Source organism: Hypomesus nipponensis, chromosome 13 (genome assembly GCF_054491055.1).
Source record: "Hypomesus nipponensis isolate SF chromosome 13, ASM5449105v1, whole genome shotgun sequence".
In the NCBI taxonomy this organism is placed as follows: domain Eukaryota; kingdom Metazoa; phylum Chordata; class Actinopteri; order Osmeriformes; family Osmeridae; genus Hypomesus; species Hypomesus nipponensis.
Window position 1 is genome coordinate 8,313,832 of NC_140373.1, and position 24,667 is coordinate 8,338,498.

At 49.3% G+C, this 24,667-nt stretch overlaps 1 protein-coding gene across 1 annotated transcript in view; it reads left to right on the forward strand.

The window, feature by feature from the left end:
• Positions 1 to 474: 474 nt before the first annotated feature.
• Positions 475 to 24,667, forward strand: part of ankfn1a (ankyrin repeat and fibronectin type III domain containing 1a) — a 42,057-nt gene continuing 17,864 nt past the window's right edge. Inside the window, exons 1-7 of the mRNA XM_084671053.1 lie at positions 475 to 593; positions 1,077 to 1,310; positions 3,964 to 4,175; positions 7,664 to 7,905; positions 13,040 to 13,077; positions 20,025 to 20,147; positions 23,408 to 23,606. Coding sequence (XP_084527179.1) covers positions 481 to 593; positions 1,077 to 1,310; positions 3,964 to 4,175; positions 7,664 to 7,905; positions 13,040 to 13,077; positions 20,025 to 20,147; positions 23,408 to 23,606 — 1,161 coding nt within the window. The 5' untranslated portion in view covers positions 475 to 480. The remainder of the gene's footprint in view (positions 594 to 1,076; positions 1,311 to 3,963; positions 4,176 to 7,663; positions 7,906 to 13,039; positions 13,078 to 20,024; positions 20,148 to 23,407; positions 23,607 to 24,667) is intronic.

A 24,667-nucleotide genomic window follows, 5' to 3' on the forward strand; every position in this document is an offset into this window, starting at 1 on the left:
GTTTGAGTCAAATGTTGAAGCTGCAACATTGTAATGAATCACACTTTCACACTCCTGCCTGCAGCTTTGTCGGTGGTTAGTTCGTTAGATACCCTGCTGTGAGAAAGTGAGAAAGAAAAATGGTCGACATTTAAAAGAGGAAGATGATGGAAGCCGGCAGTGTATCGTTGGATACACTCAAAATTTGCTATAGGAGCGTGTGCTAACAAGTCCATCCGGTGTCTATTTTAACTCCTCCTAAAATTTCCACTCGCGGATGAAGAAAGAACTTACCTACCTACTATAATGACCTCCTTCTGTTAGCAGTTAGGCTTAGCCTTCTAAATTGGCATATTTACCAGTGGGTAGCCCTATAGAGAAGCTTCTTCACAACACGGGCCATGTGGAGGGATTAGGATTTGCTCCAGTGGGGGTTTCTGACATCACGCTGTATGTGTGCCCGTGTGGGTGTGTGGGTGTGTGTTTCAGCTATGGCTGAAGATGTCTGTGGACTCTGAGAAGCGGTGTGTCCTGTTGCCGCGAGAGACCAGGACTTCATGTGTGTTCCACACAGCCGAGGAAAAGGATGAGATACCAGGGGTGGGTGAGGACAGGTGAGCACCTTAGGCCTACTAGACAACATGGGTGGCTTGGCTCTCTCCTATGTGTATTACTCTAGAGCATGCGTGTATGTTTCTGTATAACATGTTGTGTCTTTTGTCATTCTGTATATTTACATTTACATTTAGTCATTTAGCAGACGCTCTTATCCAGAGCGACTTACAGTAAGTACAGGGACATTCTCCACGAGGCAAGTAGGGTGAAGTGCGTTGCCCAAGGACACAACTTAATTTGGCATGGCCAGGAATCAAACCAGCAAACTTCTGATTAATAGCCCGACTCCCTTACCGCTCAGCCATCTGAGCCATCTCTCCATAGTGCATATGGAGAGATTAGAGGCCAGTTGTAGTTAACAGTGTTGTCCAGTGTTTACATAGTGGATCCTGTTTGTTGCCTACAGTGTTTACATAGTGAATATGTTGTCTTTGTTTTGTCCTATAGTGTTGATGAAGTGGATCCTGTTTGTTGTCCTACAGTGTGCTGGAGATGCTGAGCTACTCCAAGTTCTCCGACTTGGAAACATGGCTGTGCATGCCATCCACCTTACTGCCCCGAGTACTGGAGTCTACGTACTCCTCCTCCTCCTCCTCCTCCTCCTGCTCCTCCTCCTGCTCCTCATCCACCACCACCTCCGTCTGCACCTCCCCTGCTCCTGCCCCCTGCCTCTCCACAGGCTGCGAGACTGCAGAGACAGATGCACAAACACAAAGGTAGGTAACCACAGTAGTATCTACTCTATCAACATAGGCCTGGTAACAGAAGACACACTAAACACACTCACTTTCTAGGCCACAAGGAGTGATAGGAGCGCTGTAGTTAGAGCTGAAAGTCCTGTATGGTTAGGGGGAAAGGGTGGTTCTAAACTGTGGGAGTTCTAGTTCTTAGGAAAGAGGATAGTGGGTCGCCTTGTATTAATAAGACAGAGGTGGCAGGTGTATACAGATTGATAAATTGAGTCTGAAGGAAGCCAAAGAAAACAAGGACATGTTGTACTGCTCAGGAAAGAAACTGAATATCCTGGTCTAACTCAGACTCCAGCCCTAGATTAACCCAGTCATGGTCTAACCCTAACCCCAGCTGTAAGTAACCCAGTCATGGTCTTACCTTAACTTCAAACCTGCTGTAACCTAATCATAGTCCAACCCTAACCCCAAACCTGGGGTAATGTAGTCATGGTCTAACCCAAGACCTTAACACACACATTAAGTCCATTGGCTTTCCTGGAAGTGCAGTCTGCTCCTTTCAGAGCCGCTAAGGTCTGTGTAGCTAGCAGGACTGCCAATCTCTTACAGCACCCTAGTGATTGATATCTGTCACACACACCAGAGCCACTTGACTCTTGACTTAATTCTCCCCATTCAGCTTTTGTGTTTCTCTTACACACATTCTCTCAGTGGCACACACGCACATGCGCGCGCACACACACACACACACACACACACACACACACACACACACACACACACACACACACACACACACACACACACACACACACAGGGGAAGGTAAGTTAATACCCCTTTTGGGCATTGAACACTTGAGAGGGCCATTGCCTGTGACTGGGGACCTCAGTGCCATAATGTGTGATTATGTTGCCTGCCTAGCCTTGAGAGACTGTGGAGCCTGGGAACCCTCAGAGCAGCACACACTCACTCACTCACACACACTCACTCACTCACACACACACACACACACACACACACACACACACACACACACACACACACGCACACACACACACACACTCACACACACTCACACACACACACACACACACACACACACACACACACACACACACACATGCACATACACACCTCTTCCTCACCACTCCGCCAAAGAGGTACCAGTGCCAGTAGACAAGCTTGCTTGCAGTTGATGGCGGCCATAGTTCAGGACCCCTCGTTATCTCTGAACGTCTAGACTGAAAGACAGAGAAACAGACATGGTGGCGTGTGTCCACTCATAGCGGAGACCCAGGGAGACAGGAGCAGGCTTAGGCGTGTGAGACGTTGAGTAGCAAGCTGCGTTGGCGTGCGTTTGGTTTCAGGAGTGTTGGGCAGGGAGGCTAGTCGGAGGATGGACCGAGGTGAGCAGGGTTTGTAGCGGTGAGGACTGGGGATGAGTCGTGGGTGAGGTGTGGAGACGTTGAGCTGAGGATGGAAAACAAAGTCGTGCTTGGTGGGAGTTTTCGTGTTGAGGTGTAATGGTGTCCCCATGTAGTGGTGGTTTGAGGGGGATGTTAGGGAAAGCTAGGCCGTGTGAAGCACTCACGTTGGGTAGCGAGCGCTGGTGCGATGGTGGGAACCCTCTGCGTTGAGGTGCCGCTGGCAGGGAGAAGCAGGCATGTTGAGTTGGGAGGAGTTGCTGGAGTTCTTTGTGAGGAGGAGAAGGCGGAGGGGAGATCAGAGCCGGGGGTCGTGGAGGAGTCGAAGCTACAACGTTACCTCCAGGTATCTTCAGGTTTGCTTCTCATTAACGTGCATGCCACCACTCAATAGATGTAAAGTCTCATAGAAGTATAATTGGAATTGAGCTGACTATTGAATCAAGCCTGTATTCTGTCGTAAGCAGGTATAACCTGCTTATCCACCTATAGTGTCGTCCACTAGAACCACTGGGCCTGTGTACTGTTATAACCTGTTATAACTGTGATAAACTGCGTAGAACATAATCCTTACTTTCATATCACTTTCTAATCTGAGGAAGTCAAACTGAAAGTCTATGACTATTCACAATCCAGCAGTCCAGCATACAAAACTATGTGTATTTTTTTTATTGGATTTCTAAATATTTTAAGAATATATTTAATTTGGTATAACTGTTAGTAGCCAACACGCACCTGTATTGCCAGGGCCTTTTTGATCTGGTGGATTTTCCGTCCTTGAGACTTATCATGAATATTTTAACTCCTACTGCTGATACACTGTACTTGTGTGAGTGTTTGTGTGTCGGTGTGACTGAGTGTGTGTGCATGTTCAGGTTGTGTGTGTGTGTGTATTCCAGTCTGTTTCCTTTGAAGTCCATTCTGATAATGACAGCAACAGCCTCAAACGTTAGATGAGATGAGAGTCAGAGCTGTTTCATGTCCTTCAGTCATAAAGTGATTTATCCCTGTCCTCTCCTCTCCTTATCTGTTTAATGGCTTCCTTCTGATGACAAGTCACTTGGAGTAATCCCTCTCCTCCTCGCTCCTCTCTCCTTTCTTCCCCTCTAGCATGACTGACGACATGCCATGTTGCATCTTCACATCCTGACTCATCCTGCATCTGAAGCTTTGACATTGACATTTTAATATATTTTAATTTTTCTGGGCAATCAAGTGCACCCCAACTGCTGATTGTATCTCTTTGTGTCTCTAGACCTCCAGAGAAGGAAGCCCTGTTCCTGACCCCTGCTCTGGGGAGGGAGACCCCGTTCCTGGCCACACCGCTCGCCCCCATCCTGTCCTCTACACCCTGTCACATGACAAACCTGACCTCATCGGGGGACTCCTCCTCCCAGGGCAGGGTCAACGTGAGGAAGCGCAGACGATTGGCAGCCAGCCCAGGAGGGCTGCACTGGAATGCTGCAGGTAACCTCTACACAGCCCCACAGCCCCATAGCCTCACAGCCTCACAGCCCCACAGCCTCACAGCCCCACAGCCCCACAGCCTGACAGCCTCACAGCCCCACAGCCTCACAGCCTCACAGCCCCACAGCTCCACTGCCTCACAGCCCCACAGCCTCACAGCCTCACAGTCCCACAGTCCCACAGCCTCACAGCCTCACAACTCCACAGCATCACAGCTCCACAGCCCCACAGCCTCACAGCATCACAGCTCCACAGCCCGACAGCCCAACAGCCCCACAGCTCCACAGCCCGACAGCCTCACAGCTCACAGCCTCATAGCCCCGCCCCCATCTCTGTCCGTCCTTCCACCTCTCTCTGACCTTACCTCCCTCTCACTACCTTTCTCTGCTGTTACTTTTCTTTCTTTCCAGCCCTGTCTGTCCTTCTACTCCTTAGAGAGGAATTTCATCTACGTAAGATCTGTGTTCATTGTGCATGCATGCACGTGCACACACTCACTCACTCACACACACACACACACACACACATACACACACACACACACTCACACACACACACACACACACACACACACACACACACACACACACACAGATTGTTTATGCTATTGAAACTCTCTGTTTCCTGTGTAAGTTAGTGTCTCTCAGATCCACCCTGCTGGAGAATGATAATGAGCTCTTCCTGTGAAATAGACTCCTCTCCTCTCCTCTCCTCTCCTCTCCTCTCCTCTCCTCTCCTCTCCTCTCCTCTCCTCTCCTCTCCTCTCCTCTCCTCTCCTCTCCTCTCCTCTCCTCTCCTCTCCTCTCCTCTCCTCTCCTCTCCTCTCCTCTCCTCTCCTCTCCTCTCCTCTCCTCTCCTCTCCTCTCCTCTCCTCTCCTATCCCCAGCCCTCTCCTTTCCTCACCTGACCTCACCTCTTCCCTTCTCTCCTCTATTTGTAAAACACATATTTCTCCACTAGATGGTGCTGTAATGCAGGGTGTTCAGGACACTAACAGGCACCAGAAAGAGACACGTCTCTAGTCAGCTCACCCGTGTGTGTGTTTGCTTGTGGGTGATCATGTCTGTGTTTACATTTGTGTCTGTGTTATTTGTACTATATTGTCTCCATGTTCATGAGAGAGTGTGTGTGTGTGTGTGTTTGCTTTCATTGTAAGTGTACCACGTGTGCTTGTGTTAAAAGCCCTGCAGTCTAACTAGTCTTAATAGTGTTCCCCTGGAGATGCGAGTAAATGGATGGGAGGAGAGGACAGACTAGCTGAGGACAAAGAGGGGAGAAGATGAGCGTAGAGAAAAGGAGGGTATGGAGGGTAAGAGGAGGGTCCTCTCCTCCCAACCCCCCCCTCCCCCCCATATGTTCTCTTCTCGCTGTTTGCTTTACTCTCTTCTTTCCTCTCTTTCTGTCACATCCCTTTCTCTTGAAAGACCCCCAGTTGTGTCATCCCCGGCACTGCAACGGTTGCCATGGAAACCGTTGCCATAGCGGGTTTTGGTTTTATTGTTTTAGATTTGGACTGAGGTCTCCTGGGAGCTGTTTGTGTATTTGTTTTGAACAAAGCAAAAGACAGAACAGACCTCAAACAATCTGCTTTCTCCAGTACACCAGACCTCCTGGTACTGGTTTACTGTTGCAGAACCATAGATGAAGACATCGGCTCAGGAATCCTAGTCTGCCATGTTGGCAGCTTGGTATCTGGACTGAGTAATCCAGTAACACGATGCAAGCCAGCCTAGTGACACAAGCCAACTAACACCAAACAAACCTTAAGCCCCGCCTCTTCACCTCCTGATGCCTGTCAGTCATATGGGATTTGGTCACCTTAATGATGTGTCACCAAATAAGTTAACCCGTAGCTGTCTGAAGAGAACCACAGGTAGATGATGTCACTCGGTGACGTGTGTGGGAGAGTAGTGCCCTTTGTTGTCATGGTACCCATGTTCGGTGACTGTTGTCATGGGCTCCTGGCTGAGATGGAGATTGATCAGAATGGAGAAATATCCACCAGAGATCTAATAAAGATATCCACCACCCAAGGGATTTGATATAACTAAAGATATCCAATAGACTTGATATTTGATATAGATATAGATATCCACTGGACCAAAGATGTGTTCCCTCACCTTCTATGAAGCTGGTTCTCCACGGAGAGGAACATTATCTATATGACTTCTCCTCTCAGCGTCTTCTCTCTTGTATGACAGTACAGCTGATGATAAGGACCACCCCAGTACTGTTAGGTTACATACACATGTGCTCTTAATGACATCATACACAGAGCAGCTGCTCCTTAGGTACTAGGTGTGTTTGTTAGTGAGTCCAGGTCCAGCCCAGGGCTAGAGAGTGTTAGTGAGTCCAGGTCCAGCCCAGGGCTAGAGAGTGTTAGTGAGTTAACATGTGCCAGTCCAGCTGCCTTCTCCTCATGTATTTTTAATGGAGTAGAGTTGAGCATCCTGCCAACATTGTAACAATACTCTTGTGTTGAACTCACCCGGGGGAGAAACATGATATATGCTCGTACACGCGCATGCACACACACACACACACACAAATACACACAGGTTGGTTTTACTGTCCTAGTGAGGACCAACAATTTCCTTCCCATTCAATACTGTGTTACCCCTAACCCAATCCTTAACACTTCCTGTCATTCTAACCCTAACACCAATTCTGACCCTAACCCTAAACCTTCTTTCTTGGTTTACTAAATAAGACCACACACAAACACACACCAGTATTTACGCTCCTACGCATGTGCACACACACACACACGCGCACACACACACACACAACACAGGAACCTGGCAAAATCTTCCAGTCATGAAGGAGTGGGTAGGAGGGAGGAGCATCTAGTGTGTATGTGTGTGTGTGTGTGTGTGTGTGTGTGTGCTGTATGTTTAGGAGTGCGTCTTTGAAGTGAGCACTGACTTAATTAGTCCTTACTGGAGTTTCACAAGGAAAAATTAGCCTTTTAAATCAGCAAGGTAGCCATGTAGCCAGTCCCCTAGGACAGCTGTCAGGCCTCTCTGTCTGTCTGTCTGTCTGTCTGTCTGTCTGTCTCTCTCTCTGTCTGTCTCTCTGTTTGTCTGTCTGTCTGTCTGTCTGTCTCTCTGTCTGTCTCTCTGTCTGTCTGTCTCTCTGTCTGTCTCTCTGTCTGTCTGTCTGTCTGTCTGTCTATCTGTCTGTCTGGCTGCTCATGTGCTGCTCGTCATGTTCTCTGCTCCCTCCTGCCGCCACTGCTGCTAAACACGCCAGCATCAGGTCTGTCTGTCTGTCTGTCTGTCTGTCTGTCTACTGTGTTTGTGTGTGTGGTGTAGGCCGACTGTGGCATGTGTGTGTGAGCGTGCATCTGGTGTCATTTTACGGTAGTGTGTGCGTGTTGGTATTAGTTTACAACATTGTGCGTATAAATGTGTGTGCGCGTGCATGCATGAGTTTGTGTGTGTGTGGTGTCAGTTGACAGCTGTGCATCTCTGGTTCCTCCTGTTCAGGTTCAGTCCGGCGTGACTTTGAGCGGTCTAACTCCTCCTCTAAGCGCACCCCTAGCCCCTCCTCTAACCATGGCGTGGGGGGAAGCAGCCCCCCCCTGCGGGAGACGGCGGGGGCAGGAGGGGAATGGTGCGCGTCCTTGAGGAAGACGGTATCCGTTGACGACCGTTTACTGCAGCCGGCGGTCAGAGATCAGAGACACAGCCGCCTGGACAGAGGCAAGAAGAAACTCCGGAACATCCATGTGAGTATAGTACACACTCCACTGTGTGTGTGTGCGTGTGATTGCATGCGTTTGGGTATGCGTGTGTGTGTGTGTGTGTGTGTGTACCTGCGTGCCCGTCCCCTTGCGACAGGGTCTGAGCCCTGGGTTAGGGTTGATGAGCACTTTTACATAACAGATGTCGAGTCCGGTGGGACTGTGTTTTTCTGAGTCGAACCCTGCTGAATGGCCAGCCCACACAGGCCAGAGAAGGAGAGGGAGGGGGAGAGGGACGGAGGGTGGGAGAGGGAGAGAGAGGGATGCATGGTATTAGAGAAAGCTAGATGAAAAGAATGGGACAGATAGACAAAGAGAGAGAGTGAGAGAGAGAGAGAGAGAGATACATGGCTTTGTCCCACCATCACCTCAACGTACCTGCCCAAACTAGTACTGAGAACTGGGAGCTGAAAGGACTCAAGGCTAGTTCGTGAAGCGTTTGACGTCAGTCTGCACAGAGCAGTGTGCACTGTTCAGTCAGAATCAGACACAACTGTGAGCTGTCAGAGCTGATAGGTGGAGGAGTCAGGTGGAGGAACTCTCTGTTTCTTTCCTGCTTCACAGACATGGGGGAAAACAGTCCTGGATTCAGGGCCCTCCAATAAACAGGTTAGAAGGTGGGAGGACATGACAAGTGTGTGAGTTTGTATGTGTGTGTGTGTGGCTGTGTGGGTGGGTTTGTGTGTGTGGTCATTGCGTTTGTGGATTCTCACTTCAGCTGACGAGGTTAGTCCTAAGTGAGTGATGTATTGAGAGGGAGAAATAGAAAGGTACAGAATAAGAGCTGGAGGGGGCGAGAAAGGGAACAAGAGAGGTGAAGGGAGGAAAAGTGAAAAGAGAGATAGAAGGAGGAGAGTGAGAATGAGGGAGAAAGTCAGAGGGTGGAAGCAAACAGAGAGACAGAGTGAGAAGTGAAGATGTAGAGATAGAGGTGGAAAGAGGGTGATGGATATATAGGGAGACAGAGAGTGCTGGAGCCATGGAAAGATGGAGGGGGACAGATGGTGAAGGCAGAGCCTCTGCCCCAGCTGGGAGAGAGAGAACGAACTGAGAGATAGAGAACGATAGAGAGAGAGAGAAAGAGAGAGAAAAGTGAGAGAGGGCCAGCCAGCCCGGGGTGACAGAGATATTCCAGTGTTTTTCTCGGAGGCCGTCGCTACGCCTCGTCTGCCGATGGAAAAGCCACCGGGGCGTTCACCCTCAGGACCGTAAAAGACAGGCGGAGGGGCCGTCCTTGTTTTTGTGGAAAGTTTGGTATGGCCAGGAGGAGAGAGAGAGAGAGCAAGCGAGCGAGCGACAGGTGGCAGGCTGGCGGAGGACGATGACTGTCAGGAGACCTGCTGCATTATGCAGCCTTCTCTCTCTCCATCTCTTCATGTCTCTCTGTCTCCCTCGACGCATCATTCTCACACTATTATCTCTCTTCCTGGCAGCATCTCCCAGCATATTTCTCTCTCTCTCTCTCTCTCTCTCTCTCTCTCTCTCTCTCTCTCTCTCTCTCTCTCTCGCTTCCCCTTGTCTCCTGTCCTTTGCGAGAGATGTAAAGAGATGCAATCTATTTTCCTCTCCTCTTCAAATCTTTTCATTTCTTCCTCCCATTCTTCTCGTCTCTGGCAGAATTCCTTGATGTCAGCCACAGCCATCAGCTATCCAGACCTGCTGTGAGTCTGTCTGTTACTCAGGCCCCACACACACTGTGTGAGCGTTCATGTGAGCAACATCTCTTTCTTTTTGCCTGTAGCCAAGCTCATTGAGAGGAGTAGTTCCCTCGAAGCACCAACAGGGGGCAAGCTTGAGTGGTGGCAGGAGACAGACAAATACTTCTGGCAGCTTGGATGCTCCTTTCCTCCCCAAGGAGACATACACTGGAGCTGTTCATTTAGACACTGTCACTCTGCTCAGCCTGTCTCGCCCCTCTCTCCTTCTCGCTCTCTCTCGCTCTCTCTCCCCCTCTCTCTCGCGTGCTCCACAGTATCTTTTGTACCTTTTAGCACATGAAGCTCATTAGCAGTTGGATAATGATTCCTACTGGGAGCTAAGTCTCTTGAATATCCTTACATCTCTCTGCCTCTCTTCTTTATTACGTGCCTCATCTGGCTGCTCTGATTACCCAGAACTCCACCAACCAAGCCTGCCAATACAATATTACTGTGTGTGTGTGTGTGTGTGTGCGTGCGTGGGTGGGTGTGCACAGCGCAGACTGAGTGTGTGTTAGGCAGTGTGTTCCCACCCGTCTGGTGTGGGCCAGCTAGCTTCAGTGTGTTAAGCTGCTCCAGGCCCCCATGACTGAAATATGAGAGACATCAATTCAAGCTGCCATCTTATTAGGACTAATCCCTAAAAACAACACAGGCCAGAAAGGATGGCTGCCGTCCCACTGCCTGACTCTGCCTCCCCTCCATGTGAGATATGACTTGTCGCACGCGCACTTAACTAGCGTCTCACACAACATCTATTGATAAGTAGTGAAATGGGGCCCCCTGGCCTCTGCCCAATCTCTGCCCCAGCCTCTGCTCCAGCCTCCAAACTTTACACTTAACTTCAGACCCTAGCCTCCAGCCCCCAGCCCCGTCACTCGCCCGAGTCACATAACTGACCCAGCAGTCCCAGCCCTGCACTGGCCAGCCACCCTAGCCTAGCTCCAGCTGCCAGTGTCAAACCCCATCTCCAAACCCAGAACACCACAGTCCAGCCCAGTCTCCAGTCCCAGAGCCCAAGTCCTGTCCAGCCTAGTCCAGCCCAGCCCAGCCCTTCCGCAGCCTTCTGTCCCTAGCCCGGCCCCAGCCGTCCAGCCACAGGTTCTGGAGGTGCCAGGGTCTGGCTGGCAGGAGGGCCAGCTCTACCTCCCCTGTCTCCAGGCTCCTTGCTGGGCCATGAATGCCAGCATTGCTGACCTAATTAGCCCTGGGAGAGGCCTAACAAGCCGCTACAGTTCAGCCACTGACAAATATCAAAATAAAGCCTTGTTCAAATTAGCGAGGTGAAGTGAGAAGTAGAGGAGGGAGGGCTGGGGCTGTCTGGGATAGGCCTGATCACTCACGGACTGCATGGACCTGTGTGTGAGTGTGTGTGTTTGTGTGTCAGAGAGAAAGAGGGAGGTTATTTTAGTTCAGATACCCGGAGCGCTGGTTTGCGGCCGTTCATCTCTTCCGTCAAACCGCCGCTGTGTGTGTGTGTGTGTGTGTGTGTGATGATTTATAAAAAGTACCTGCATGTAATCAGTAGCTGTTAACTGTTTGCAGTTATGTGTGCTCTTATATAAGACAAACAGTGGTCTCTCTGTGGTAGAGAGCCTCCCTCAGGGCTTTGGGTCACCCGCTAGGGAACTGTCTCAAACAGGTACCAAGTAATGAGGAGATGTGCTCCCCTCACACACATACACACACAGGCGCACACACTCAGGGGCGCACCCACCGACCAAAGGACACACGCACACAAAGGCACAGACTCCGCCACACGCCGGCACACGAACGCACACACTCTCCTGCCCGTCCCAGAGATGAGACAGACAGACAGGCAGAGGTGAACACGTCCGCGAAGACCAGTCAGTGAGGTTGACATTCTCCAAATATCAGCAGTCTGCCTCACATCTACACACCTCATAAGACCGCGGCGGAGTGTCGTTTTGTCTGGGACCCGAGGCTTTAGATGTGTACATCACATCACCCCCTGTACACGTCTACAGCATATGAGTGGTTCACAATACATTGACATGCGAAAGAACTCGTGGCCACTTGCTTTTTTTCTTTCAATGTGTCGGTGTGAGTGACAGGCTGACAGATGGATGTCAGAGCATCAGGAGCTGTTTGTTGAAGCTGCCATCTGTTTAAATGTACCTGAGAGAGGAGGAGAGGGAGGGGGGAGGGAGGGAGGGAGGGAGGGAGGGAGGGAGGGAGGGAGGGAGGGAGGGAGGGAGGGAGGGAGGGAGGGAGGGAGGGAGGGAGGGAGGGAGGGAGGGAGAAGAATGGGTTGATGGAGCGAGGGAGTGGGTGAGTGAGAGAGAGCGAGCTCTGTTCTCTCCTATGCAGTGTTCGTGAACAGACAGATCCTGTTAGAATGCCTGTTGGACAACCCCTGCACATACGCACTTAAAACCGACACACGTGCACACATGCACACATTCTGTTACATACTGAAACAACCGACACACACACACACTGTTACACACTGAAACACATTGTAATAGACACTATCACACTGAAATGAACACTAAAACACTTTCTTGTATGGAACATGTACGACAAGAATGACATTTGCGCCAGTCAGACAAGAAATGGGATGTGGCGCATCAGGCTTGTCTTTGGTTTACAAGAAAGGTGGAGGTTCAGCGGCTGAAAGGAAGTAAGAAGGATTGAGTTTTAGTCGACTGGTTCTCGGATGTAAACTCCAGACATTCTGTGTGTGTGCTTGTGTATGCGTGCGTGTGGTGTGCGTGCGTGTGGTGTGCATGTGTGTGCACAGAGACAGGACAGAGTGCTGCTGTTTGTTGCCAGTTGGTTGAGTGATTGTCTCATCACAGAGCTACAGGAAGCAGCATCTTTCTTCACAGAGATCATAGACCCACTGCTGGCTCCAAATGATAGTAGACCAAAGTAGAACACCATTCAATAACACCATAGAATAAAGAAAAACAGCAGAAAAGACTATAATACATTAGAGCAGAGCAAAAAAGAGCAGAACCCTGCATCAAACAGCACTACATCAAACACACACACACACACACACATACCGACACACACAAGAGCAGAAAATACACCGACACACACACACACACACACACACACCTCCCCTCTGTCCTCAGGGAAACTTTTCTGTTGTCTACCGTGTTCCCTAACATATTTCCTAACTCCAACTCAGAACACAGTACTTCCACTGACAGATCCCAATGGCAGGTGTCCCACTAGAGAAGGCTGCTGGCAGACCAGGGCTGTTCTGTCTGGACCAAGGGCATTTATGTAGACAAGAACTTCCCTTGAATTGATGCTGGTCATGCATGCCATTGGAACGTGCTCACACATACATAATGATCATTCTCTCTATATGTGTCTGTCTTGCTCTCTCTCTCTCTCTTTTTCTTTTCTTTCATTCTGTCTATTGATCTTATCTATCTCCTCTGCAGAGTCTTGGAACCACCGGCAGATACGACACAAGAAAGAAGTAAGTGTTGCTCAACTTGCTCTCATTCTGTCATTCAGTCAGCCATAACAGTCAGCCATACATACAGCCTTGCATAACAATCAGTCATACAGCCAGCCAGCCGTAAAAGCCAGCCATGTATCCATACATCCAGCCAGGCATTCAGCCAGCCAGTCAGTCAGCCTGCCAGCCATATAGCCAGTCAGTCATTCCACCAGTCAGTCACCCGGCCAGCCATATAGCCAGTCAGTCATTCCACCAGTCAGTCAGCCTGCCAGCCATATAGCCAGTCAGTCATTCCACCAGTCAGTCAGCCTGCCAGCCAGACCAGCCATAAGCCAACATCCACTCAGCCAGCAGTCTTCATACCTTCACACTGCCCATCATTCCCAGCCACAGCCCTCATTAGATTAGAGAGGGCGGCACATACACATAACTACATCAAGGATGGCCAAAGTGGAATGACTTTAGTTGAGCATTTCTCTGTCTGTCATTCTTGGCTGTGCTGTGCCCCTTCCACCCCTGATGTGTCAGTGAACCGTCAGAAATCCTGCACCCAGCACTGACCAAGGACACAGTAGCCCCCTGACGCTCTGTGGCCTTTGTCGCCATGGTGACTATTTCCATTATTATAACTAGTCTATTATGTCCTTGGACAGATGGGGTTTGACGTTTAGAGTGATCAGGCAGACACACGCTGTGTGTGTGCGCGTGTGTGACTCACTGTGGTATTGGGTGGGGGGCAGACATTTATTTTATTGTCAAACTTTGCTAGTTTCTCCCCTTTAATCAGTACCCACAAGAATCTAGATATCCAACTGTCTTTAATACTTTAAGTAGGCAGAGCAAGAGATAAAGAGAGAGAGAGATTGATAGAGATATAATGAGATAGGAGACATAGAAAGGGAAAGAGAGGAGACATAGAGACAGAGAGGAGACATGGAGAGAAGGGGACACGGGGGGAGAGAGAGCGAGGGGGGGACATAGAGGGAGAAAAGGCAGGAGAGAGCAATGGAGAGAGAGACAGACCAAGAGAGGGAGAGGGAGAGATATGATAAAAGAAAAAGGTAATGAACATATTTTCACATTCCTCATGTGAATGTGACATGTCAGGTGGTGTGTGTGTGTGTGTGTGTGTGTGATGCTCCTGTGTTGTCTGATCGATCCCCCCCCAAGCCCCTTAGTTACTGTCTCTAAGGCTTGACACTGCACCCTGCGCTTGACACTTACCCAGCATGCACTTGGGAATTCTGACCCACACGTGGACCCAAATCCCCCTGATGTGGTCCCCACCTCTCTGTCCACACTGGTATGGAGGGGCTGTTGTGGTGCATGCTTTGTAACACATCGTGTGTAGACAGCGTGTGTTGTTTTTTTGTGGTGTATAATTTGGATGTAAGTGCAGTGTGGGGGCTGTATTGTGTGACAGTGTGGTGACATTCTACAGCAGTAGCAGCTGCAATCAGTGGGAGACAATGAGACCCACTGCAACCATAAAGTCTGATGGTTTCTGGAAAGGTTGCTATGGAAATAAGGGGAGCCATGGAGGTATAGAGGAAGGGTGTGTGCCGGAAGGAGAGGTCTCCTAGTTCAGTTTATTCTCCATTTCAGAACTGTTACACATTTGTGTGTGTGTTGGGGTTTGTATATGGATGTACTTGTGTTTTTGTGTAGGGATTTGTGTGTGTGTGTTTTATATTAGGAAATTGTTAGCCTCTCTCAGTCCCACTCTCTGACCCCAGAGTGGCCAAGCTTAAAAAGGACAACACAGGTCCAGACTAAGCTCTCTCTCTCTCTCTCTCTCTCTCTCTCTCTCTCTCTCTCTCTCTCTCTCTCTCTCTCTCTCTCTCTCTCTCTCTGTCTCTCTCCCTCTCTCTCTCACTCTGTCTCTCTCACTCTCTCTCTTTCTGTGTCCCCTATATCCTCTCTTCTCTCTCTCTGGGTGTGTCATCAGACTTATTTAAGTAGCACTCTCTTACATAAACTATTCTATTCTCATGAAATGTTTACTTCTGCCCAGAATCAGTGCTTCTTTCTGTGTCTGTTACATAAACCATTACATTCACTTAAACTTTTCTATTCACTGTCCACTTTATATGTTCCATTAAAACTCAGGCTTGTGTGTGATCAGTCTTGTGAATGCCAGAACACCGTCACTCTCTCCTGCTCTAGTCTTCCCAGTGTTCTCTGGAGAACAGAGCATTTGCATTGTCCTTAGGTTTCAGAGCCAGCTGAGAGGTTGTCTGCTTGCACAACAGAGCCAGCTGAGAGGTTGTCTGCTTGCATAACAGAGCCAGGTGGAAGATGGGCCCTGTCTGTAAACACAGTGGAATTAGCCCATTGAGTCTGTCTGCTAATGAAACCTTTTACATGCCAAGGTGAGCAGTGTTTGTGTGTATGTGTGTATACTTGTGTGTGTGTGTGTGTGTGTGTGAGAGAGAGAGGGCAGGCAAGCTGTTCTCCTGTTACTGGGACTAGGCAGAGTCGTGTCAGCAGTACCGCCCACGCACTTAACACAGAATCGACTTTCAATGCAAGCGTGCGCGAGTGTTGTGATGCAAATGAGATACCGTTGTGTCTGTAAATTCTGTTGCAGCGGTAGTTGTATTGACCTGGGGTCGTGTGGATGTTGCAGCACATGGGTTTACACCCACACCGACTGTGCCACCCAATGTTCAGACAACCAGACATTTAGTTTGGCAGATACCATATACATCCGTACTGTATAGAATGATAGGATGTTTTTGGGGAAACACTGTGAGAGTTTTCTTGTGTTACCACAGTTCTCTTGCTTCCAATGCTTGGTGATGTGTTGGCATGGTAACTATCAGTCTCAAAGGTGACTGTCACAGTACAGACACACTACTGCCATATAGAAACTTTTAATGTTTTGCTGTAGAACTTCATGATTCATGTTCTGCAAAGCTGGGAAACATTAATATGAACTTGTCCCTGAACTTAATAAACAAACTTATCTACAGTTACAAATAGGCATGAAGGTCAAACAGAAGAAAATTCAGATGTGCATAGTTCTAAAGGTTATTTGGTGGTTAGAATGAAGGAACAATCTGTATTTACCAGAATCTGTATTTACCAGATTTACTGTATTTACTTGTTATGTTGGGTGAAGAGATGTTGGAGTTGCATAATCTGCATAGTCTTGAGAATAGAGCACAAACATGTGTAAGGGCACTCACTCACACAGAAGGACAAACATTAGCAATAGCCTAGAGCAGCTATCTAACATGTCGTGACTGCAGACAGACTGCTCTGACGCACTCCCGCACATACTCTTATTCTTTGTTTCTTCCATTTTGTTGCTCTTTTCCTTTGTTGTTGTTGCTGTTTTCCCTCCAAAACACTTCCACTTACCAACCCTCACATTGCACTCTCTCTCCTCTGACATCATTGTCTCTATCACCATTTTCTTCCAGCACCTCACACCTGTGTTTGTTCTTTTGTTCCTATCTGCCTGACTGTTTGGGTGTGTAAGTAAAGTATAGTGATGGATGCATTTGGATGGACAGGAAAGGTGTGAGTGTGTGTGTGTGTGTGAGAGAGTTTGAGTGTGTGAGAGAACCAAAAGGAGGTGGTGGTGCACTGAAGAATGATTGTGTTGGGTGAGAAGAGGTGAAGTGTGTGTGTGTGTGCGTCAGAGGTCATAGATCATCCTCCCACCATCTCCAACCCCTCAGTCAGGGTGCTTCTCATCACCAAACCTGTTTCTTAGCCTGTATGTTACCTTAGTCCTCAGTCCTCAGTCCAGTACAACAGTGTTTAGTTGTGTCCATCCCTGCTGTGCTCCTACCTATCACCTTCCTTCAATCCATCCTACTTCCCTCTCTCCCTCTTCCCCCCTCTCTCTTACTCTCTCTTTATCTCTCTTTATCTCTCTCTCTCTCTCTCTTTATCTCTCTCTCTCCCCACGCCCTCCCTCCCTCTCTCTCTCTCTCTCTCTCTCTCTCTCTCTCTCTCTATCTCTCTCTCTCTCTCTCTCTCTCTCTCTCTCTCTCTCTCTCTCTCTCTCCCTCCCTCCCCACCCCCCCCCCCTCTCTCTCTCTCTCTCTCTCTGTGTCTGTCTCTCTCTCTCTTACCCCCACTGGTTGCTTCTGAATGGGAACCATGGAAACAGTGGGGTTATGAGGCATTCTTGAATCAGTGATCCAAGAAGGTGGGAACACCATGTCCACAAACACAGGAAATGCCACCTATTTGTTAGTTCCAGCATTCTGAGACACTTTGGGTTGTTTAATTGAAAGAAACAGAAATTGAATATTATTTGAATGAGCAGACCGCACACATACACCCCCCCCCCCCCCCACACACACACACACACGCACACACAGATCACTGTTCTCCAGCGTTATATACACCACTCATAGTGCCAGTATCTTATTGATGCTCTTTGGAAAATCCCCCACCCTGACAGCAGCAAGCAGTGCCCAGCAGGACCCTCTGGTCTGGAGGAGCCAGCTGATGGTCTTGGGAGGAAAAGCATCATATTGGTAGGGGGGTGGGGGGGGGGGTGGTGGAGGAGGAGGGGGGTGGGGGGTGGGTGGTGGAGGAGGAGGGGGGTGGGGGGGGTGGAGGAGGAGGAGGGGGGTGGGGGGGGTGGTGGAGGAGGAGGGGGGTGGGGGGGGTGGAGGAGGAGGGAGGAGGAGGGTGGGGGGGGGGGTGGAGGAGGAGGGAGGAGGGGGTGGTGGAGGAGGAGGGGGGTGGGGGGGTCTGTCTGGATTTCTGCCAAAAGAAAGACCACGCAGAGTGGACAGTTCTCACATGTTTACTCATGTTAGTGTTGTGTGGTATATTATTCCCTGTTTTATAGTCTAGAGGAACTTAAGGCTAGGTAAAATATATATATTTCAAATATTGATCATTGCAGGCAAATTATTCCAAAACAGTGGTGTGTGTGTGTGTGTGTGTGTGGAGGTCAAAATGCTCAGTATTTTTCCATGGGTAGTTCATAGCCATAAAAATTAGTGTGTTCATTATGTCCAGGACCAAGGAGCAGAGCTGTATGTTTGTATGTGTGGGAGTGTGGAGAGAGCAGGGAAGCAGAGACAGACAGCTGGACAGCGACGGAGGAATCTTCTCAACCCAACCACTCGCACAGGTTCCCTATACGCATGCACGCACGCTCACACACACACACACACACACACACAAGCACACACACGCGCACACACACACACACAGACACAGGTGTTTTATCAAGCTACTAGACAGCCCCATCCCTGTCAATATCCCATTTAATTTGGCTTGGTTTGCGTGTGTGTGTGTGATAATGCATGTGGGCGTGCTTGTGAGTGTGTGTGCGTGTGTGTTAGCTCTATGCAGTGGCACATGCACAGTATCATCCTCTCTTATTTACACACCTATTATTATACTGACATTGTTGGCAGAGATGAGAACCCCCCCCCAGCACACAGACACACACACACACGCACAAACGGACACACACACACACTGTTGCCTGTGGTAGATCAAGCAGCTGTTTCTACAGATAAGACAAAGAGAGGAGATGAGCGACAGCACAGAGCTCTCCTCTCCCCTCCTCTAATGTCACGCAACAGGTATTTCCCCCTTCCCTCTTCTCCCCCTCTCTATCATCCCGACATTGCCCTTTTGATATTATCTCCTTCCTCTTTCGTCCCCTCTCTACTCCTCGGAGCCCCCTTTCCGCCCTCCTTCCACCCTCCTTTCCAGCCCCAGCTCTCTCCTCTCCCTCCCCTTCTCGCCCTAACAATAGGTCACCCCCCTCTCTTCTGCCTCCCCTTTCTCTCTTGCAGTGCCCGCCTCCCCCTTTCTCCCCCATTTTCTTTCAGAAGCCTCCTCAATATTGAATGGGCAATTTAGTGTAATGTGTGTGTGTGTTCCTGTGTGTGTGTATGTGTGTGTGCGCGTTTGCGTGTTTGTGTCTGCACCCAGCATCACTCTACCTCCCTAGGAGCTCATTCTCACTTTCTGCCGAACGTTCACCTCTCCAACCCCCCTCTTACAACAGCAGCCTCTCCCTCTCGCTCACGCTTTCTCTCTCTCTTCCTCTATCGCTCTTGGCTCTCTCTCTCTCTCTCTCTCTCTCTCTCTCTCTCTCTCTCTCTCTCTCTCTCTCTCTCTCTCGCTGTATCTTTCTCCCTCTTGCTGTATCTTTCTCCCTCTCGATTTCTCTCGATTTCTCTCTTCCTCTCTCTCTCTCCTCTCTCTCTGTGCTCCTAGTGTGTGAATCAGTGCGTGTGCGTGCATGCGCGTGTGATGTGTGTGTGTGCGCACCGTAGCAGATGTGAGATGCACTCACTCGATGCTCAGTGTAGAACAGGTGCTTGGTGCAGTCAGCCAGCCAGTCATCCAGTGAACGATCGTCAGATCCAGACAGGAGCTTCGCTAGCATCACTCTGACCCAGGACAGGGCTTCACACCCTGGCCCCGCGGCTCCCATCCTCCCCCCGGGAGGATCAAGCTCCAGTGGAGCCACACCAGCCAGAGAGAGAGACCCCGGATAGATGCTTTGGATGTGGGATACGCTGCTCTGAGAGGCGGCTTGCCCTGGAGGACTCAGTAGGAGATTTATCTTTGTTTCTAGGCTTTAGTCAGAAGATGTGCGGATAAAAATCTCCAGAGAGGGACTGGGTTGTACTGGCACAGCCAGGGACGAGCCTCTTATCTGGGCTAGGCTTAACTGAGAGAGTCCCTCATCTTCTGGATTCCCCTGGAGAGAGAGAGAGTAAGCAGCAGGACTTGTCTTTATCATCTCCTTCTCTCTGATCTTCCATTCTGTCCAGGGCTGCCCTTCTTTTTTCTTCTTCTCTACATCAATCTCTTCTTCTGTCTCTGTTGTTCTCTTCTTTTCTGACTTTATTCTTTCTTTTCACCCCTGACTCTGTCTTTCTCTTCTCTCTGTCTCTGTGAGACATTGTTCATCTCAGCTTACCCCCAATACGCTATCTATTTGATGTGTGTGTGTGTGTCAGGTCGGATAGTAAGATCTCACGACTGGCTCAGAGACTGAACCAGAGACCAGGAGATGCTCTGATTAAGGACTTCAGACCTCTCCTCTACCCAGGAGCCGCTCGGACCTCGCAAAGCCTGGACAGGTAGGAGGACTCCCACACACGCTCACACACACGCTCACACACACGCTCACACACACGCTCACACACACATTCTGCTCGCCACTCTTAAGCATGACAGTGTGGACTATTTGAACGGATCTGCTGGTGGTGTATGGAGAGATGGAGAGAACTGTTACACCGATAAGTTCTAGTCTTGCAGACGCGGTCCATGCTGCCGTTACTGTTATTGTCACTTTGGCGCTTACAGTGGCTTCACTACATCTGATTGATATTTCCTCTCGGTCTCTCTGTCAGTTCATCTCCGCATCTGTTTATCGGTCTATTTATATATCTATCAGTCTATCTATCTATCCATCTGTCTGTATCTGTAGGTGTGTCTGTCTGGATAGGAGGTCTGTAGGTGTGTCTGTGGATAGGAGGAGGTCTGTAGGTGTGTCTGTGGATAGGAGGTCTGTAGGTGTGTCTGTGGATAGGAGGATGTCTATAGGTAGGTCTGTCTGGATAGGAGGAGGTCTGTAGGTGTGTCTGTCTGGATAGGAGGTCTGTAGGTGTGTCTGTGGATAGGAGGATGTCTGTAGGTGTGTCTGTGGATTGGAGGAGGTCTGTAGGTGTGTCTGTGGATAGGAGGTTTGTAGTTGTGTCTGTAGATAGGAGGAGGTCTATAGGTATGTCTGTGGATAGGAGGTTTGTAGTTGTGTCTGTAGATAGGAGGAGGTCTATAGGTGGGTCTATCTGGATAGGAGGAGGTCTGTAGGTGTGTCTGTCTGGATAGGAGGTCTGTAGGTGTGTCTGTGGATCGGAGGATGTCTGTAGGTGTGTCTGTGGATAGGAGGAGGTCTGTAGGTGTGTCTGTGGATAGGAGGAGGTCTGTAGATGTGTCTGTGGATAGGAGGAGGTCTGTAGGTCTGTCTGTGGATAGGAGGAGGTCTGAAGGTGTGTCTGTGGATAGGAGAAGGTCTGTAGATGTGTCTGTGGATAGGAGGAGGTCTGTAGGTGTGTCTGTGGATAGGAGAAGGTCTGTAGGTGTGTTTGGGGATAGGATGAGGTCTGTAGGTGTGTCTGTCTGGATAGGAGGTCTGTAGGTGTGTCTGTCTGGATAGGAGGTCTCTAGGTGTGTCTGTGGATAGGAGCAGGTTTGTAGGTGTGTCTGTGGATAGGAGGAGGTCTGTAGGTGTGTCTGTCTGGATAGGAGGTCTCTAGGTGTGTCTGTGGATAGGAGGTCTGTAGATGTGTCTGTGGATAGGAGGAGGTCTGTAGGTGTGTCTGTGGATAGGAGGAGGTCTGTAGGTGTGTCTGTGGATAGGAGAAGGTCTGTAGATGTGTCTGTGGATAGGAGGAGGTCTGTAGGTGTGTCTGTGGATAGGAGAAGGTCTGTAGGTGTGTTTGGGGATAGGATGAGGTCTGTAGGTGTGTCTGTCTGGATAGGAGGTCTGTAGGTGTGTCTGTCTGGATAGGAGGTCTCTAGGTGTGTCTGTGGATAGGAGCAGGTTTGTAGGTGTGTCTGTGGATAGGAGGAGGTCTGTAGGTGTGTCTGTCTGGATAGGAGGTCTCTAGGTGTGTCTGTGGATAGGAGGTCTGTAGGTGTGTCTGTGGATAGGAGGAGGTCTGTAGGTGTGTCTGTGGATAGGAGGAGGTCTGTAGATGTGTCTGTGGATAGGAGGAGGTCTGTAGGTCTGTCTGTGGATAGGAGGAGGTCTGTAGGTGTGTCTGTGGATAGGAGAAGGTCTGTAGATGTGTCTGTGGATAGGAGGAGGTCTGTAGGTGTGTCTGTGGATAGGAGAAGGTCTGTAGGTGTGTTTGGGGATAGGATGAGGTCTGTAGGTGTGTCTGTCTGGATAGGAGGTCTGTAGGTGTGTCTGTCTGGATAGGAGGTCTCTAGGTGTGTCTGTGGATAGGAGCAGGTTTGTAGGTGTGTCTGTGGATAGGAGGAGGTCTGTAGGTGTGTCTGTCTGGATAGGAGGTCTCTAGGTGTGTCTGTGGATAGGAGGTCTGTAGGTGTGTTTGTGGATAGGAGGAGGTCTGTAGGTGTGTCTGTGGATAGGAGAAGGTCTGTAGGTGTGTCTGTTGATAAGAGGAGGTCTTTAGGTGAGTCTGTCTGGAGAGGAGGAAGTCTGTAGGTGAGTCTGTATTATTGTTTGTATCTCAATGAGTATCTCAATAACTTTTCTTCTCTCACCTCTAACTCATTTCTGTGCTCCACTGCTGCATCTGTCAGTCTGTCCCTGGCATGTTCGACATGCCACCTCTCCCTCTTCTCCTTTCTCATTCTCTCCCCTCTCTCCTCTCTCCTATTCCTCTCTCTTATTAATGGACAACTATTGTCCAGAAGTATCAAGACACACATGCATGCATACACACACACACACATTGCAGTGCAACTAATTATGTTTGCTTTAATTGATGTTCCCTACTCTGCTTTTGGGAAGATATTGCAGCACACCCCTTACCAGGCAGATATGCCAATCAATACCAAAGCCCACAAAGGCCAGGATAGTGATCAATTAATCAAAACATGAGAAAACGCTATCCTATTTCTTTTCACCCAGAAACCTTTCAGATGCAATCCATGTCTTTCAAGGATTGTGCCTTAGAGAATCGTCCTGTACTAGTTGGTCACTCTAGATTGCCAAAGCAATGTCTCAAGAACATACTTCTCAAAGATGACAGGCAATTCTACAGGAGAGCACTATCCACTTAGTGATCTCACTCCCTCACTATCCCAGTCACTTACTTACACAAATACACAAACACACACACAAAAGCGCATGCACAGTACAGAGTAAGGCAGGCAAAGACACAACGCTTTTAACAAGTAATCAGTGCTCTTGTGCGTCTAAAATGCAACTCTTTCTTCCAGCTCCCATCCATCCACTAAAGGTCCTTGAGTGAAAGTGTTAGGGTTGTGGAATCACCAGGTCTTATGAGACCCTTTCATGTTTCTTCTCAGGCTTTTATCCCATGTCGATATCCAATCATGTTGAGTGACTGTATACATTTGTGGGTTTGTTGGGGACAGGAATCAGCGAGTTGGAGGCTAGAGTTTTTTTGTGTGTGCGTGTCTGGGGGGGGTTGTTTCTAGGAAAAAGACCGTCAACATCATAAATTCATTACACACTTGGCCGCTTGTTCCTGGAACTTAAACCCCTGGCCAATAGCATATTTTTTTTATTCTCGATCACCTTGGTAACATACTGACATCATTTATCATTTAAGTAAGTTCTTTCCCTCCCTGCCCCCCTGCCCCCCCCTCCTTCTCATCCCCCCACTCCCCTTCCGTCCAGGTCTCTCCCCCTCAGTATGACTCAGCAGATGCAGAGCCTGCAGTTGGCCCAAACCAGGAAGTGTCCTGGGGGTCCTGCTTCCCCCAATGCCGCCAAGCGGCTCTACAGGAACCTATCAGAGAAGCTGAAGGGAAGCTCCTCCTCCTCGTTCGAGGATGCATATTTCTTTGGACGCTCAGACCGCTTTCGCAAAGCCTCGGTAAGTGTGTGTGTGTGTGTCACAAGGGGTCAGGTGACGAGGACTGTCTGGGACACAGCGATCAATGGAGATTCGGTTGGTGTATCTCTCTAATGCTGTTATCACTGATCTACTGCCTGCTGGTACACCCCCCTCTTAACAACACACACACACACACTAGTCTGTACTATAATGGATAACATGGAAGGCAGTGACATCCTAAAGCCCTTATTTAAATCATTTTTTAAATAGAAATCCTAATTTAACAAACTGTGTGTGTCAACCTGTTTCCAAAATCCAGTGTTGCCCTCCCTCCCTCCCTCCCTCCCTCCCTCCCTCCCTCCCTCCCTCCCTCCCTCCCTCCCTCCCTCCCTCCCTCCCTCCCTCCCTCCCTCCCTCCCTCCCTCCCTCCCTCCCTCCCTCCCTCCCTCCCTCCCTCCCTCCCTCCCTCCCTCCCTCCCTCCCTCCCTCCCTCCCTCCCTCCACCTTTCTGTCTCACTCTGCAGTTCTGCTGATGTCCTGTCTGTTGTGGCTCATCTTTAAATGCCAACCGCTAAGCTTGTTCAGCCACAGCATGTTCTGGGGTGCCACAAACACACTCTTTCACTGTCTTTGTGACACACACAAGGCACGGACAGCTTTGGACATGTGTCACCATTGGTGCCATCTTATTAGCTGTGTACTTTACATGGTCAGCCTCTACATGATGCAGTATTACAACTGGACTGCTTGTTTGATGTAGCCGTCAATATTTGCCTTTCCATATGCCACTTGACTGTAGTTATTTCAAACTTTAGATTAGATTTGAAAAGCACTAGTGCACAGTGCCCGTAATGCAGGCGGTGAGTACGATCCTGTGACACACACAGATTTCTGGTATTATAGATAGACAGTGCAGTACCCATGATGCAGCCAGTGATGACCATTGTTTTCAGTGACTTTGGTCCCTACATTTCTCAGATCAGTATTTAATTTATATTCTCAAACTTACTTGTTCAACCACATCATGAAAACTATTTCTAATTATTTTGAACATATTGCCAATGCAGAGTTTTCGCATCAGAAAATGCATGAATTCATGT